Source organism: Enoplosus armatus, chromosome 18 (genome assembly GCF_043641665.1).
Source record: "Enoplosus armatus isolate fEnoArm2 chromosome 18, fEnoArm2.hap1, whole genome shotgun sequence".
Classification (NCBI taxonomy): domain Eukaryota; kingdom Metazoa; phylum Chordata; class Actinopteri; order Centrarchiformes; family Enoplosidae; genus Enoplosus; species Enoplosus armatus.
In genome coordinates, this window is record NC_092197.1 from 19,258,857 (window position 1) to 19,274,746 (window position 15,890).

General features: G+C 42.9%; 1 protein-coding gene across 1 annotated transcript in view; it reads right to left on the reverse strand.

Moving 5' to 3' along the window:
* Window positions 1–15,890, reverse strand: part of LOC139301144 (WD repeat-containing protein 7) — a 99,774-nt gene that overhangs the window by 75,196 nt on the left and 8,688 nt on the right. Inside the window, exons 9-14 of the mRNA XM_070924457.1 lie at window positions 13,774–13,932; window positions 12,541–12,654; window positions 12,129–12,261; window positions 10,884–11,104; window positions 7,464–7,659; window positions 4,575–4,789 (exon numbers count right to left, since the gene is read on the reverse strand). Coding sequence (XP_070780558.1) covers window positions 4,575–4,789; window positions 7,464–7,659; window positions 10,884–11,104; window positions 12,129–12,261; window positions 12,541–12,654; window positions 13,774–13,932 — 1,038 coding nt within the window. The remainder of the gene's footprint in view (window positions 1–4,574; window positions 4,790–7,463; window positions 7,660–10,883; window positions 11,105–12,128; window positions 12,262–12,540; window positions 12,655–13,773; window positions 13,933–15,890) is intronic.

Consider the following 15,890-nt stretch of genomic DNA (forward strand, 5'->3'; position numbering starts at 1 on the left):
TGTGTGGGGGGTTCTCAGGTTATTCTCAAGTTATATACTTGTATAAAAAGTGAGTTCAGGTTGCAGTCGGCCTCTTCTTTATGCACCACCTGAGAGGCAGGTGAGCGAAGAAGCAAGACCTAAAATAAAGAGAGGTGTGAGCAGTGAAGTCAAACTGTTGCATCGAAGGAAAAGCGGTTCGATACGTTTCCCAGGCAGCGGTTGCACTTTAAAGCTCAGTGGGTCGGTCATTGATTCACGGAGCGTCATGTTGTTTCGTCACAGTGATGACACTGATAGTGGAGCACCAAATGTGGATTAATCCGCCACTGAAAATAGTCCCCAAGTAGTAGTAGCATTTGTTAAAAACTACAGTGTCCAGCTGTTTTAGAAAACGACCTGCAGCTTTTTCTAAATTGAAACAATATGTTTGTGAGCCGTTAAATATAAAGATATATATATATATCTCTTCAGTGGGAACCAATGGGCTTGGGGCTGCAAGGCAGACGGGGCAGAGAGAGGTCATTAAGTAATGAGAGATGAACGAACACACTGGTTTTAGTCTTTTCATGCAATTTGTTGACAAGAAATAACCTTATCTTTAATGTTTCATAGTAAAACCAGACTAAAGGTCTACAGCCACGCTAGCCAGGACATTTTTTTTTTTTTTTTTAGACAGATACCCCATCCTTAGGTTGGAGGGGTATTTATGTCAAAATGTGTCATGAAAATGTTGGTTAATGTTGCAAATATAAAGCACTGGTTGGCAAATTGTAAGGCTGAAACTGTGCATTAAGGACACACACACAGGCTGTGTGAACCTAAATAAATGTTTTTTTACTTCCACATTAAAAAAAACATCTTTTTAGCCCTAATTTTACCTTTTGCCATTTTTTATCTACACTTTTACTACCAATTTGACACGTTTTTACTTTATTTTATTGTTGTGTTGTTTTTACGTCCCTCCTCTTTGTGGATGTATTCAGTTTTAAACAGTTTAAATTGCCTGAAAGGTGCCATACTAAAAGTTTATTATGTCTACTGTTTGTTTTTCTTTTACGAGCTACGTCAAGAGCAAATTTCCATGTTTGTGATGACGGTGAGTTTTTCTGAATCTGAAACAAAAACAGCTTTTATTCGGGGCTGCAACTAATGATTTTTCATTATTGATTAATCTGTGCGTCTTTTCAATTATTCAACGGTAGGTCAAGTGAAAGACCAGTCAACCTTTGTCCGAGCAACAGTCCAAAACCCAAATATATTCAGCTTAATCACACACAAACAGAAAAGTAGTAAATCCTCCCATTTGAAACAGTGAAACCAGGAAATGGTTTCACATTTTTAGTTGAATAAATTGTGGCTGATTCATTTTCTGTTGACCGGCTAATTGTTCCAGCTCTCGTTCTATTTTTTTCACATTCACAGATCAGCAGGTTCAGCAAACTCCGCCAGAGGACAAACTCAAAGTTACACATCGACTTCCCTCACACACACTGGAAATCTGAACAACAACAAACACCAGCTGTAAACACACACCGATGAAGGCTTGGAGCTGGCTGGGAGGAACGTTTGGGTAGATAGTCTGACATTTCACGGTCATTATCTGTCATTACACACATCAGGGGAGCACACACTCTCACACACATACACAGCGGGGATAGTGGGTGGTTTTGACCCATAATTTGAGTAGATATGAGAGTGAAATGACACGGAGGAGAGAGGCAGAAAAGAGAACAACAGTGATGTATTGCTGATAGAACAGGGAGAAAAGATTGCAGCTGCTGTGTGTTTTCCAAAAAAAAAAAGAGCTGTGATTATGGGCAGTTACGGCAGGAAAACACCCAGGAGACACCTACAATAAAACCAACACACCGAGGGGAGGAAGAAAACAACACAAAGGTCATCTGGTGGAAGGGAAGAGGAGAAAAAGGACGAGCCCAGCAGAGGAGGAGACGGAACGCTGAGCTAAATGGCTTCCAAGTGAAGCTGTAAAAGTCAAAACTGTACCAGCAGCTGAACTAAACGCTGCTCGGACGCTAAATAATTGATAGCGTTTGTTTTCTGCGCTGGGAGGCCCAGGTGGGCGGGGTTCACTCTGTCAGGGCCGATCAGATCATTCGGGTCAGACAAGCGAACCTCTGATCCTCTTTGGAGGGGTCAACGCAGACAAGCTGCTCCGCACAAAAACTGCAGCCGGAGCAGCGACCTGAGCGGTGACTTGTTTGAGCGGTTTACTTAAAGAATTCAATGCGGTTCATTGCAGTGATGACGGGATTTCTTGTGTCCAACTTGCATTTGTTTTGACTGCTTTCAACTGAATGAAATGTAACATAAATGGCACTCGCACATAAAACTAAGAACCGACCACCGACAGGCTCGAAACGTAGCAGCTGATCTTCAACATTAAATCCTAGAACTGTAACCACACATCCTGCTCTCAGGAACGTTTGTTTCTGTACAAGCGAGTGTGAAATCGTTGATATGAGCCACTCATTCTTCATTATGTTAGGACGTTAGAAATATGAACTCAGAAATTTCAGCGACTTATAAAAGGTGGGAGAAATTACGTCAGGCGGGAGAACAAGACTTTGACGGAGAAAAGTCTCGATTAAAGTCAATACAATCCGTGTAAAATCAAAGATCACTACTCGTTAAGTTGCAGTCTTTGTATAGCTTGAGGTGAGCGAGGGGGACGGAAGACATCTTAGATTTGACATGATTTGTATCTGACTGTGAATGGAACCATTTCCAAAGTCTTCTTATCTATTATCAAAGTCAAACTGAAATCTAAACTCTCCTCAAATACATTTGAAGGAAATATAAACTACAATGATTCAGCAGCTTTCCGTTTTTCAGGAGAGACTTAATCTCCTCTTGGACATGCAGTCCTCAAGCCTCCGAACGTTCTTCTTTTGTGTGTATATATAGCGCCAAATCATAACAGAGGTTATCGCAGTACTCTTTATATTGTAAAGAGAGAGATTAACTGAAATCTGACAGCCGACGCTGCTCAGAGACGCGCGGTCAGTAGCTAGTAACGCTAGCACTGATCTCCCACTGGCCGTTCCTCTTTGCTCATGTTGTTCCAGCATCTGCCGAGTCTCAGTGCTGGAGTTCCTCCTGCATTTACAGAAAAGGGAGGGGGGTCTGGCTAGCATTAGCCTGCCCACACAGATACTGCACACATCCGATTAAAGCAGGGACATCGTCAGTAGGAACCAAAACCCCGCTGGAGAACACTAATGTAAGGGGCGCTATCACTGCATCTTCTTTTGGGTTATTACGATTTTGACCAAATTAGCACACAGGTTATACACACGCTACAGTTACGTACACTGATTAATTTTAATCTCAGCTTGACTTCATTTAAAAAACAAATATACTGATAAATATGTTTTCATTTGGCTGCACTGGATTCAGTCCACGAATCTGTACCAGATGCAGACAAACCTGCTTGTACTGTGAAGGAATACTTTAGAGAATAGCAACTTTCAAACTCAGAGTTTTTAAAAGTTCTTAACGAGAGGGCGTAAAAACAGAGTGATGGACCAAAAGTCCGTTCAGCAACAGTGACTCTTTACAAGTCTTTACATTTGGGCAGATTTCTCCTTTAAACCACCATTGCTGCTCTCTAGAAAGTCCAGCTCAGAGAAAAATGTATTTCTTTTTTGTCTTTGACATTTAAGATAGTTCATCCTTCCCTGGGAGAGACAAGTGGCCGCACACACACACACACACACACACACACACACACACACACACACAGTGGTAGTAGTGTTGACCTTTGGTTTCGTCTCCAGCAGAGTTTTAATTGGTCTGCGACTTTAGCCAGCTATCTGACCGACATGACCCATCTGTGTGTGTGTGTGTGTGTGTGTGTGTGTGTGTGTGTGTGTGTGTGTGTGTGTGTGTGTGTGTGTGTGTGTGTGGACATAAATCTGTTTACACAGTCAGATTGTGGGGGCTCGCCTTCCATTTCCAGACAAAACACGAGTCCCCATAATGTAAATCATTGTACTTTAGGGTGAAGACTTGGTTTAAGGTTAGGGTTAGGTTTAGGTTTGGGTTTGGGTTAAGGTTAGTTGAAGCAGTAGTTATGGTAAGTCTCCAGGAAATGAATGTAAGTCAATGTAAGGCCCTCTGAAGTGATGGAAACACAACTGTGTGTGTGTGTGTGTATTAAGGTATTGTGTGTGTCTGTGTTTTGATGAATAACTGACACAAAGAGCCAAAGAGAAAAGACAGACTGTGAAGAAGAGACATCTGAGCTTCACAGAAATCAGATCTGAACCAATTCAAACTCAACATCAGAAGTCAGTAGAATGACGACGTCTGCGTCAACATCAGCGTCATTATCATTGTGAGCATGCTGATGTTAGCATGTAGCTCCGCTGTATCTAAGGACAGTCTTACAGAGTGGCATGGCTGCAGACTCTTGTTTAGTCTGTGAAATGTCACAGCATAGTGAAAACGACTGATCTGCTCGATTCATTGGCTAATCCTCCAGCCCTAGTGCGCGTGGCTGAAAGCTGAAGCCCTTTACCAAACAAAGCTTCACTTCCACAGTAGCGTGACCGCTGGTCGTGCGTCTGTACCTTGTCGGCGTTGTCGGCGGCCAGCAGGTTGGTGGCGAGCGTCTGCAGTTTGTGCTGGGCCATGTTCTTCAGCGCCGCCAGGCTGCGGCGGGTCATCGCCTGCTTCAGGTTCACAGCCGAGTGGCTCAGGGCGTCCACGGTGGCCGGAGCCAGCTCATCACAGGCGTTCAGGATCTCCACTGCCGTTATGCCCATCACACAGCGGTCCAGGGCTCCTGAGAACACAAACGAGTCAACAAGTCCGTCTCGAGGAATCAGCTATTTGGTCAGGAGATATTTAAAACAACGACAGGTTAACATGGTATTTCCTGAGATACTCTTGGACCCCACGGTGTACTTTTGGTCGGGGCTTGTTGGTTCAAATGAAGGATTAAATGCTAGCAGAGCTCCGATGATTACTCGATTCACTGATTATTCGATTCAAAGAAAATTAGTTGCCACCTGTTTTGATAATGGATAAACTGTTTCAGTCATTTTGCAAGCAAAAATGTCAAACTTTTGCTGGTTCCAGCTTCTTAAATGTGAGGATTTGCTGCTTTTCTTTGTCATTTATGATAGTAAATGAAGAGTCTTTGGGGTTTTGGACTGATGGCTGGACAGGAGAAGCAATTTGAAGACGTCACTTTGGTCTCTGGGAAACCGTGATGAGCATTTTAGACTGAGCGATTAATCGTGACAGTAATCGGCAGCTCGATCAAGAATGAAAATAATCGCTAGTCGCAGCACTAAACGCTAGTGCTTCCAACAGCAATGCCCCCGTGCACAAAGAAACGGTCTCCCCAGTTTGGAGTGGAAGAAATTGACTGGCCTGCACAGAGCCCTGACCTCGACTCCATCCCACACCTTTTTGGGATCAACTGAAACACAGACTGTGAGCCAGACCTCATCAGCCGACCTCACTGATGATCTTGTGGCTGAATGGGAGCAAATCCCTGCAGCCAGCTTCAGAAAAACCAGATGAGCGGAGGCTGTTAGAGCAGCAGATTATCGTGGTCATATTCATCACATATGGCTATAATGCTCAAGTGTCTCCACACTTTTGGCCAGGGTAAGCAAACTAGTTTCATCTCAGCCTCCCTTTGTTTGTGCTCTCTGTTTTCAGCATTGTTTCTCTCCTCGTCCTTGCACTCTCCTTCCATTCATACCAATCTTCTAATCTCTCTCTCTCTCTCTCTCTCAGCATCTCCCACTTATCATCTATTGTCTCTTGAATATGATTGATGTCACAGAGAGAGTCTTCTCCATCTCTGAGTGCAACAAACCTCTACCTCTACAGAAACGGAGAGAGGTTTAGAGAGACATCATTAGCCGCAGACAGAGCGGCTCTGGTATTGAGTGAGAGCAGAAGTGGTACCTTTGTACCTGCGTGTGTGTGTGTGTGTGTGTGTGTGTGTGTGTGTGTGTGTGTGCGATGAAGGGCCTGTGAGCCATGGCCCTATTACATGTCCAACGCCTGAGTACACACACACCGTCCTTAATTTCACACTTAGCTACCCTGCAATCTCCCAGCAATACAGCTCATTCAGGTCTCCAGCACACACACACACACACACACACACACACACACACACACACACACACACACACACACACACACACACACACACACACACACACACACACAAACCTGGTCTTTTCCACTGGCTAGTCATCATTCAAACAAATATTACCTCTATGCTGTGCCACATACATGTTTACTGCAGATTGTGTTGTCATGGTAACGACTAAACAGAGGATAAAGGGGCGCAGAGGAGCCTGAAGAGAGAGATTTAAATTAATATTCACGTTTTCAGTTGATACGAGATGATTGATACCACTCTCATGCCTTTGCGTCACGTGTGGAACTGGATTCAGGGCGTGGTTAGCCTAGTTTAGACATTCAGACTGGATGCAGGGGGAAAACAGCTAGCCTGGCCCCCGTCAAAGTTCAAAAGTACACAGGCAAACCCCGGCAATGCTCACTAATTAACACGCTGTATCTTGTTTGTTTAATCCGCACAAAAAAACACTAAGTGTAGTAATGGCAATTTGTGTTTCAGGGAGAGATACATGCAGGAACTATTTAATGTAGCGCTTCTGTACAACCTTCGCAGTGACAAAGTGCAGTGTGGCTCTAGCCGGCAGTACTAGTGTATCTAGTCCATCTAGTGTAATCTAACCCATGGCAGAGGACGATTTTAAGTGCATGTCTGTCTGTGTGTATGAACTGTCTACGTCTGTTTGGTTTTTTTTCATCATTACACCATGTGCTTTGCTTTGAAGGACGATAAAGATGTCTATGTTCTATTACAAGTGAGATGACGATACCAAACCTGGTAAGCTCTCAAAGACGAAAAGACCTCAGAAATTGTTCTAAATAGTTAGCGTTAACTCGCTGTGGAGCCAGATTTAGTAGATTTGGCAGTACGTTTGGAGCATTAGAGAATGAGAGTGGCAGCAGCATTGAGAGAGTCTCTGTTGGGTGTGGGGGAGAAGTAGTGAACCTGTTGGGGTTTCTTGACAAATTTGATGAAAACCACAGTTTCGTGCTCTTTGAGCGGGTTGCAGGGGCTCACAGACGGCTTGATGGTCATCAAACTTTAATGTTGCGACATATTTTTTCACAGATACGAAACCAGGGAGATTTTTCTGCCTTTGGTCAAGCTGAAATCAGCAATCATCCTGTGGTTAAAGCTGCAGTTCTCAAAGCAAATGAACCTACTGAAGCATAAAGGCAGAGAGTTGAGAGCTGGAAGAAAGGGGACAAACTAATTTCTGTTGAATTGACGGACAAATGTGAGAATTAGTGAGATTTGATTGTTCTGGAGCTATTCAGAAAGTCATCATCAGTTCGGCATTTACCCAACTCCAAAGTGGAGCTGCAGAAGAAGACGGTCACCCGGTTCTCACCTGTATCCATCTGCCAGACGTAGACGGAGCCGTCAGAGCATCCCACCACCAGGTAGTCGTCCGCCGGACGCCACTTGATAACCTGGATTGGGAAGAGGTGGCGCGACGCCAGCATGATGCACTTCCTCTCCCGGAGACTGAGCAGGCCGACGGAGTGGTCGCTGGCCACCGAGCAGACGCAGTGCTGCACCCGGGTCTGCAGAGCAAGCACAGCAGGTAGCAATGATAAGCCAAAGAACTGCAGCTGAGGATGCGATGGAAGGTCACTGACAGACTAGTGGGGGACCAGATGGAATTGACTCTCCTTAATGAATCTGAACCATTTCATAAAGACTTTTTAGGTTTAGACATTTCTAAATTTGGTGCCTTCCAGTGTTAGCTGATGAACGCTTAACTTGTCGCTTGGTCAAGTTTATCTTTAAAAAAAAAAAAAAAGATGTGAGCAATTTTCAGCACTTATTGTTGCAAAGGCGGTTTTAAACGTTGCATAGGTGAAACTAGGAGTTACACCTGACAAATCATGACAGACAACGAGGGCTGACAACAATTACAGGGTTCGTACAGCTTTTTAAGAATAACATTCAAGCACTTTTCAAGCAGCTTCAAGGTACCTAAACCAAAAGTTTCCATTCTTAGAGCAGATGGTCGCCCTCATGATACGTAGTTTACAGAAAAAGGCCCCCTTTTCATCTAGCTCAGGTGAGACGGCAGGAGACAGCAGATATGACGACGGGGTCATGAAAATGAAGCCATTTTCGAGCAGTATATGCGAATTGAAGCATATTCCTAACCTTGAAAACACACCGGTTAAAATTAAGCATTTTCCAAAATGTCATGACTTTGCCTGAACCCTGCTATTAACATTTGCGTTTGAGTCAAAAACAAAAAACCTCAATCTGAGCTATAGTTAAGCAGCATGGTTTTAGTTAGTGAGCAAAAACAAAGAAAAGGATGAATCCACATACGTGTTAAGTGGTTAGATGCAGGCCAGAAGCATTTTACAATTTGAGCAAAACCCTAAACTATAACCAAGACGAGTGATGCCACCTTTGCAGCGTACCCACCCTGTGGATCTGAACGATACAGAGAGCAGTGTGCCTGCAGCAGAACAGCTGGTGGCAGCAGCTCAGAGTTTTTTTTATAAGGTTTGTCCAGTATCACGAGACTCGTTTTGTGAGAGTCAAACCCCAACCTGAAACCAGGGTTTCTACAGATTTTCTGCATGAATCTGAAAACATGTTAGCTTACAGATTGGGAAAAAAAAAAAAGAACAGTCTCTGAACTCAATTCATACATTCATTAATTCACAATCAATAATTATTCAGCTCTAACCCAACGTTGACCGACCATCATACCAACCATAGTTTTTAATAATTTTATTAGAATTTATGACCTGTGAAAATGGAGGATTTCTTTAAGACAATTCACTGACCCAAATTAACAAATGAGCAGAGTGATCAGCTCATAGCTGAAGTATCGAATAAGGCCCCGGGGCCAGACGTTCCCTCCCTTTGGAGTGGTACAAAGTAATGAAGGAATCATTGATCCCTATTCTACAGTCCACTTTTTAATTGGGTCCTTAAGGAAGGTGAGACACCCCCCCCCTCCTGGAGGTAAGCAGTCATTTCACTGATTCCAAAAGAAGAAAAGGATAAACCTGAATGTGGCAAATTTAGACCGGTAAGCACGTTAAGCCAGGATTATAAAATCTTTACCCATATATTGGCAAAACGAGCAGAGGGACTTTTACCACAAATCATCAGCCTAGATCAGGCAGGCCAAAGACAAACTCAAGATAACATCAGACAGCTCTTACATGTAATTAGCCATATAACTTAGAAGGAGTGTTGGTGGATAATTCAAAATTAAAAGTATTAAAAAAGTAGATAGATATGAAGGGAGGAGAACAAAACATTTTCTTATTTGCTGACGATGTATTTGTATACTTGTCCAACCTGGAACACTGACTTTTACAGGTACTCTCTCACATCTAAAACAATATGGTTGTTTCTGTAGTTATAAACTGAATGCTACAAAAACGCTTAGTTTAAGTACAGCCCCTCAAAAGACGAAGTTTCAGTTACGTTAAGAAAAAGACCTAGAATTAAATATCAGTCTACCGTTGGCGAAAAACAAGGGAGAGGTCGCACTCCCTTGTTATTTTATTATATCATGGCTCAATTAAGACCCTTGACTTGTTGGCGCGTGAGCCACAACAGAAAGCTTCACGTTCAGCTTTATGTAGAGAGTTTTGTTGGAAAAGCTTCATCAGGTTCTTCATTACTTTAGTACAAAGGCCTCATTATACTAAATTGTCCAGGTGCTGCAGACAGTGTGGGTCCTCCGAGGCAAAAAAGTTTTTTTGTAGGAGGTTCAAAAACTTTTCACAAAAAGTTCTCCAGGTGGACATTACATTTAAATTGAAGAACCTGCGTTTGGGCTCCCTGCCTTCAGAAACATCAGACTGTAACTAGGAAGGCTAAAACCAGAAATACCTTTGTATTGACTGAATTGACATTATTTATGATGTCTTAAGAATGAACAGAATAACTGCAGTTTTTAATACAATTGGTACCTGTATGTCCAACGTATGTTTGAAGCAAATTTGTAGCTTGTTTTCTTTTTTTAAGTGAATTGAGTATCGTGAAGGCACAGCCCAACACGGTTTTCTATTATGTGTTTAGTTTTCTATACCTGCATTCTTTATTAATTTTATTTACTTCTGATCATCTGATGTTACTGAGCTTTATTACAACTGTTTTCACACAAGGTTTGGACAGATAAGGCTTCAAAGTCTTATTACAATGACCACATTGTTTGTATGGACCTTGGTATACCCCAATAAAAAGACACTGACGAAAGAAACTTAAATCAAGGTTTCATGAATTACCCCAAAGTGCACACGTGCAAAAGATCCAACGTCTTAATTAAAGCGTGTGTGTGATAGGTCACTATAGTCCAGCTCAAGCAACACAACCGCGTCTGACACCTGGCTTCCATGGCAACAACACAGTTCTGACCATTTGATCTTAATGTCAGTGGAACAATATTATGTTTTCATTTGATTTAATGGGCGACTGTGTGTGTGTGTGTGTGTGTGTGTGTGTGTGTGTGTGTGTGTCTGTGCATTCAACATTTGACCACAACAACACAATGTCATTAAAGTTATTTCCATAGTAACAAGAATGACATCAGCCCCCTAACATTTAAATCTAATGTCAGCAACATAACACGCTACTCCCTTTCAGTGCATTCATCACACACAGACACAACAAACAACAAACCAAAGAAAAACAAAGAAGAGAATGTGTCTAGTGGGCTGCCCTGTTTGTGACGAGAGGAAGACAAAAGGCAGAAAAGTGACAAAGTGAAGAGACACGAAGGAAACAAACACATAAAGCTACATGTCAGAGGTCTTACGCTGCAGTTTTCAGGCGGGACGATGAGCTGGGTGATCTCCCCTCCGTGGACGCAGAAAATGTGCTTCATCTCTCCGGTGAAAATGTCCCAGACGATGACGGAGAAGTCCACGCCTCCGGACACCAGCGAGCGCTGGTCGTAGCGGGGGGAGATCTGGTACGGATACAGGACGCACGTCACCTTGTTCCGGTGACCTCGCAGGGTACGATGGGGCGGCCAGCCTGCAGGACGGACGGACGGACGGAAAAACAACACTCAGAATGGACGAAGACAGCAAATACTGAGGATGGATGATGGGACGAATAAATCTGGAATCAGCAGCAGGGGGACTTCACTAACAGGAGATTTTCATTTGTTTATCCAGTTTTTCTTATTTACGTCCTATGTTTGACAGAAGTTACCTGATGTGATGAAATCACAAAACAGCAAAACTAATGGAATTTGGTATAGAAGCCTCTAGTTAATCAAAATCAAATAAAATTCAAAATACAGAAAACAGGCACTGATGAGAAATACTAGTTATTAATGGCCTCTGCCCAGTAACACTACAGTCCAGCAAAGCAGCAGAGCAGCCACCCCACACAAGCCTACATGTCAAGTCTCGTGTTTAACCTGTGAGGGCGTTTTCACACCTAAGATGACTCTGGTGCGTCGGCCCGTTCGATTCGTTGCATTTGGGCTGATGAGAAATCTGTCAATTGTTCAAACTACCAGACCAAGATCCCCTGAAAAGATGGTCTTGGTCCGGTTCCCATCGAACTCGGTGGTGCGGTTCGTTTCATCACACAGTCCTGTGGTCGGTGTGGAAGCTAAACAGGCCGACCACAAGACTGTGTGATGGCAGATGTGTGATTTGAGCAGGAATTCGGAAGCTACTATTAAATCCACCTGCCGTTGGTGAACTGTCGAGGAGGCAATCTGTTTAAGAGGAGTACACGTTTATGCAAGATCATTTGGTAACCGTGGTAACACATATGCGCGTCATCACATAAGTTTCCCTGATTAATCAGAAAGCCGTTTGTCATCATTTATGATGATTTATGATATTCATGAGGCCGATATTCAGCGAGAACACAAAATGGACCAGAACTAAAAAGGCAACCATTTCTCTCTTTAGTCCGGACCACATGAACTGAACTAGCCCCCGTAGAGATCAGAGGGTTTGTTTACTGTTGACTGTTTGTAAATGTTTTTCTAGCTTCAATTTTTTCGAGCCTGGACATTTCCCCCCCCTCTCTCCCTCACCTCTCCTGAGCATGTGCTCCCCCTGCAGCAGCTGGACGATGGCGGTCTGAGTGGCTGGAACCAGGATGATGCTGCCGTCTTCTCTCCCACACACCAGGCGACCCTGAGAGGGGATGTACACGCTGGCCGTCACCTGAGGGGGGGGGGGGGCAGAGAGGATATTCAGAATCACAACTGGAACTATAGACAGCATCTATTCCACCTGTATGACTTTTCAACATTAAACTAAACAAATGTACTTTTTACAGCACAGTAAAGCACAGCGGAAGTCCTCCACTGACTTCCTGAGAAAACACTTACAAGCTTTTTCTTACTTTTAGAAAAGGCATAACATTTTGAAAGTGCATCCTTCAAACATTTCATTTTGGTCAAGGACCAAAAAACATACGCGTCACACTGTCTGGGTTCAAACCTTGATGGGTTCTTCTTTTCCAGGAAGGACGCTGAGCTGGTCGATGATGCCTGCAGACACAGGGGTCAACTTATCAAACGCCTCCTGGAGAGTGACGGTGGACGACACCTGCAGCTCTGCGCACAGACGGAGAGAGACAGAGAGAGTTTAGAGACCAGGCTAAATAACGGTTTAAATAAAGACTATTATGAAATAAATCACTTAACTTAAGGCAGAGGGACTATTTCATGCAGCAAATTGCCACATTACTGCCATCCGCTGAGGTCGCCTACTTACTAAAGGATCAGGGCGTGAGATACATCCAGATCTATGTTGCTTATCACCTCAACTAAACAATAAATAAACAATTTCCACGGAGAAACCCTGATATGGGTTAAAGGTTAAAAAATGCAATTAAATTAAAAGACACGTGCTTTTAATATATTATCATTCCACATTGCCATATTTTCTTGTTATTTTAGCAATTTACTGTCTTCTGTTTGATCCAGTCCTGCTAATTAAAAACTGTACCAATTCAATGTAAATCTCCTTTGTCAATTCATTCTAAGGAAAGTAAAATTGAAGTTTGATTTTTCAGTCATTTGTGCAACATTAAATTCATATTCTCCCCGTTAAAAATAAATAATTGAATAACTAAAAATCAGTCAACGGCAGCATGACACATTTTGGCCACTAGATGTCACTCAGGCACTGTGTTTCACCACCACAACCACTGTCGGGGGGGGAATTTACTTCTCCACCTACCTCACACAAACACACACGCTAACAAAACGTCATCTGAAAAGACATTTATTACTATGTTTACTAATAAGTCAGTGTTGAAAAGATTTGTAGACTATTTATTACCTACGTGAAGCATATGGACGATATGATTTATTGTAAACAATGCAGAAAACAGAACTGGTATTGGTATATACGGTATATTACTATCAGTGGTTTTCTTTTCTTTTTGATTTTTTTTTTACATATTTGATAGACCTTTCTTTTAAATACAACTATAATACTTGATATATATATATATAGGGTTATAATATATGACTATAATTAATTCATGTGTGTTTTTTTTTTAAACCCGTAAGTATTAACAATTACTATGAGGGATTACTGATTTGTTCTTATCAAGTGTTATTTCTGTTGTTTTCCTGTAGCCTGTAGCTTTTAGATCACTTGTGAGGGGGAAGACGGATCACTCTGTAATGTCACTGCACGTTTATGTGGAAATGATTGTGTTGCGCCGTCCATACCCGTGGCTGTCGACGGCGGCTGCGGAGGCGACGAGTCTGGGACGCTCCACAGGGACAGTCTGCCCGCCGAGTCTCCCTGGATCAGCAGCTTGTGGAAGGGCTCCCGTCGGCCGAAGAAGAACCGAGTCACAGGGGGACAGATCAGCAGCTGGAGGACGGTCAAAAAAAAATAATTAAATGAAATAAAAGACATGTTGACATCTGAAAACAAACAGCGACTGGACATTCTGGACTTTATAGTTTTTCATGCCATATAAGTCTGAGGGCCATGTGAAGCTGAAATGTTTGGTTTTGCTCTCCGGTTACCTTCATACAAACAGCAACAACACACAGCAAACTGCAGGAAAACAGAACCACACATCTCTGATTCACCGGGACACCTGACTCCTCTACAGGCTGAGAAACATGTCAAAATCACTTGATAGTAAACACTTGACTAATTCTAACATGCTGTTAGGGTTTTACTGTGGCTTTCACTCAGCTAAGGGCTGATAGAAGACGGTGGTGTATGAAGTGTAGCAGTGAAATAAAACCAAATGTAGCCACTGTAGAAGTCCAGTGATCCCACCCCGACTGTTTCGTCACCCGTCGGAACGTGTGCTAATGAGGCCCGGGGGAAGGACTGGTGGGGTTAGAACCACAGGTACAGACAGGATGAGGGTCATGTGACTGAAGCTGACCAAACCATGAGTGGCCAACTGTCTCATACAGACTAATGGCTAAACCTCACCATGTCTGACCTAACATTTAAACTAGGTTCACCCTTTGAACCCTCAGCTGTTTACTCCCTTTATAGCTGCAGTATTACAGTTTATATTATAGTCACTTCACTTCTTGCCACGTATTGTTATTTTAAGAGTAAGTTAGGCTGAACAGAAGTGGCAATCATTTGGTATGTGGTACTACAGGACATGTTCATGAAACACAAGGTTCTGGTACCTTTTGTGTTTGTTTATTTGTTCAGTTTTCTAAAAACTGTCAATCTCCAGAGCCTAAACATGACCAGATTTATTAACCATACATAGCCTTATTCAGTCGCAGACCGTCATCACATTTGTCCCTCCGGTGTTATAAGGAGGAGTGGACCAGGTGTCTTTTACAGTGGCTACCACTGTCCATCAACGGGTGAGTTTCCCTTTGCTCGGTTCAGCAGCACTTGCGAGGTGTAACGTCTGCCCACTGAAGGAAATCATGGACAAAATCAAGAGCCATAGACGTGGACAGTTGTGTCAAATCTATCACTCTGGATACATGAGAGCCTGACGGGTTTAAAACGTGGAGGTAGGAAACTCACCGGGGCTCCGATGTGAAAGAAGGACCAAATGAAATGAGGTCAGTTATGTTAAGAATCACCCAAAAACCTGGGCTGATTTTTGTCTCGTTACCAACCATGACAATGCGTGAGGACGACGTCGCTCGTCACTTTAAACGGTTTCACAGGCCAGCTAGGCTCACAAGGTTTTCCTGCCAAAGTGGGCGCAGGTGTTCAGCAGTGTCCTGGTGCCCTTCTGAGTCCAATGAAAAATCTAACGTGCTGCAGCTCATTGATTTTTCAAATTTCAAACTGAAACATGATCAGTCCAGAAGTTACTGGGGAATAACGGTGAAAATGGAAGGAGGTCAGCACAGCTTCTTTTGCCATAAAAAAGGAGCAATCCACCCCAAAACAGAACTTATGTTATTTCAAAAATGGGAATTTTGCTAAGAGGCTACTAAAAGTCATTTGAAAACACATGTGAAGACCAAGGGTTCATTGTAATGTTTACTTATGTCAAGTTCCTAGCTTGTAAGATGTACTTTTAACGCGGGAGAAAGTAGTTCCTTACTATGATTATGGGTCTAGTGTTTACCAGGACTGTTACATGTTGCTCACAAATTCACTGCAGGGACTAAACAAAACCTTACATGTAGCCATTGTTATGTGTTCTGCTATAGAGTGCTGCAGGAATCCTAAAACCCGGAGATGAGTCAGCATGTTTACACTTCCAGTCAAAGTCAATGGGTTTCTTTGAATGGGTTTTTGGTTACACGCCTGAAAGAAAGCCTGTGGTTAACACACAAGCTTAAGAGATTTCAACGTTTTGTTCTACGGCATAAAACGCGTCA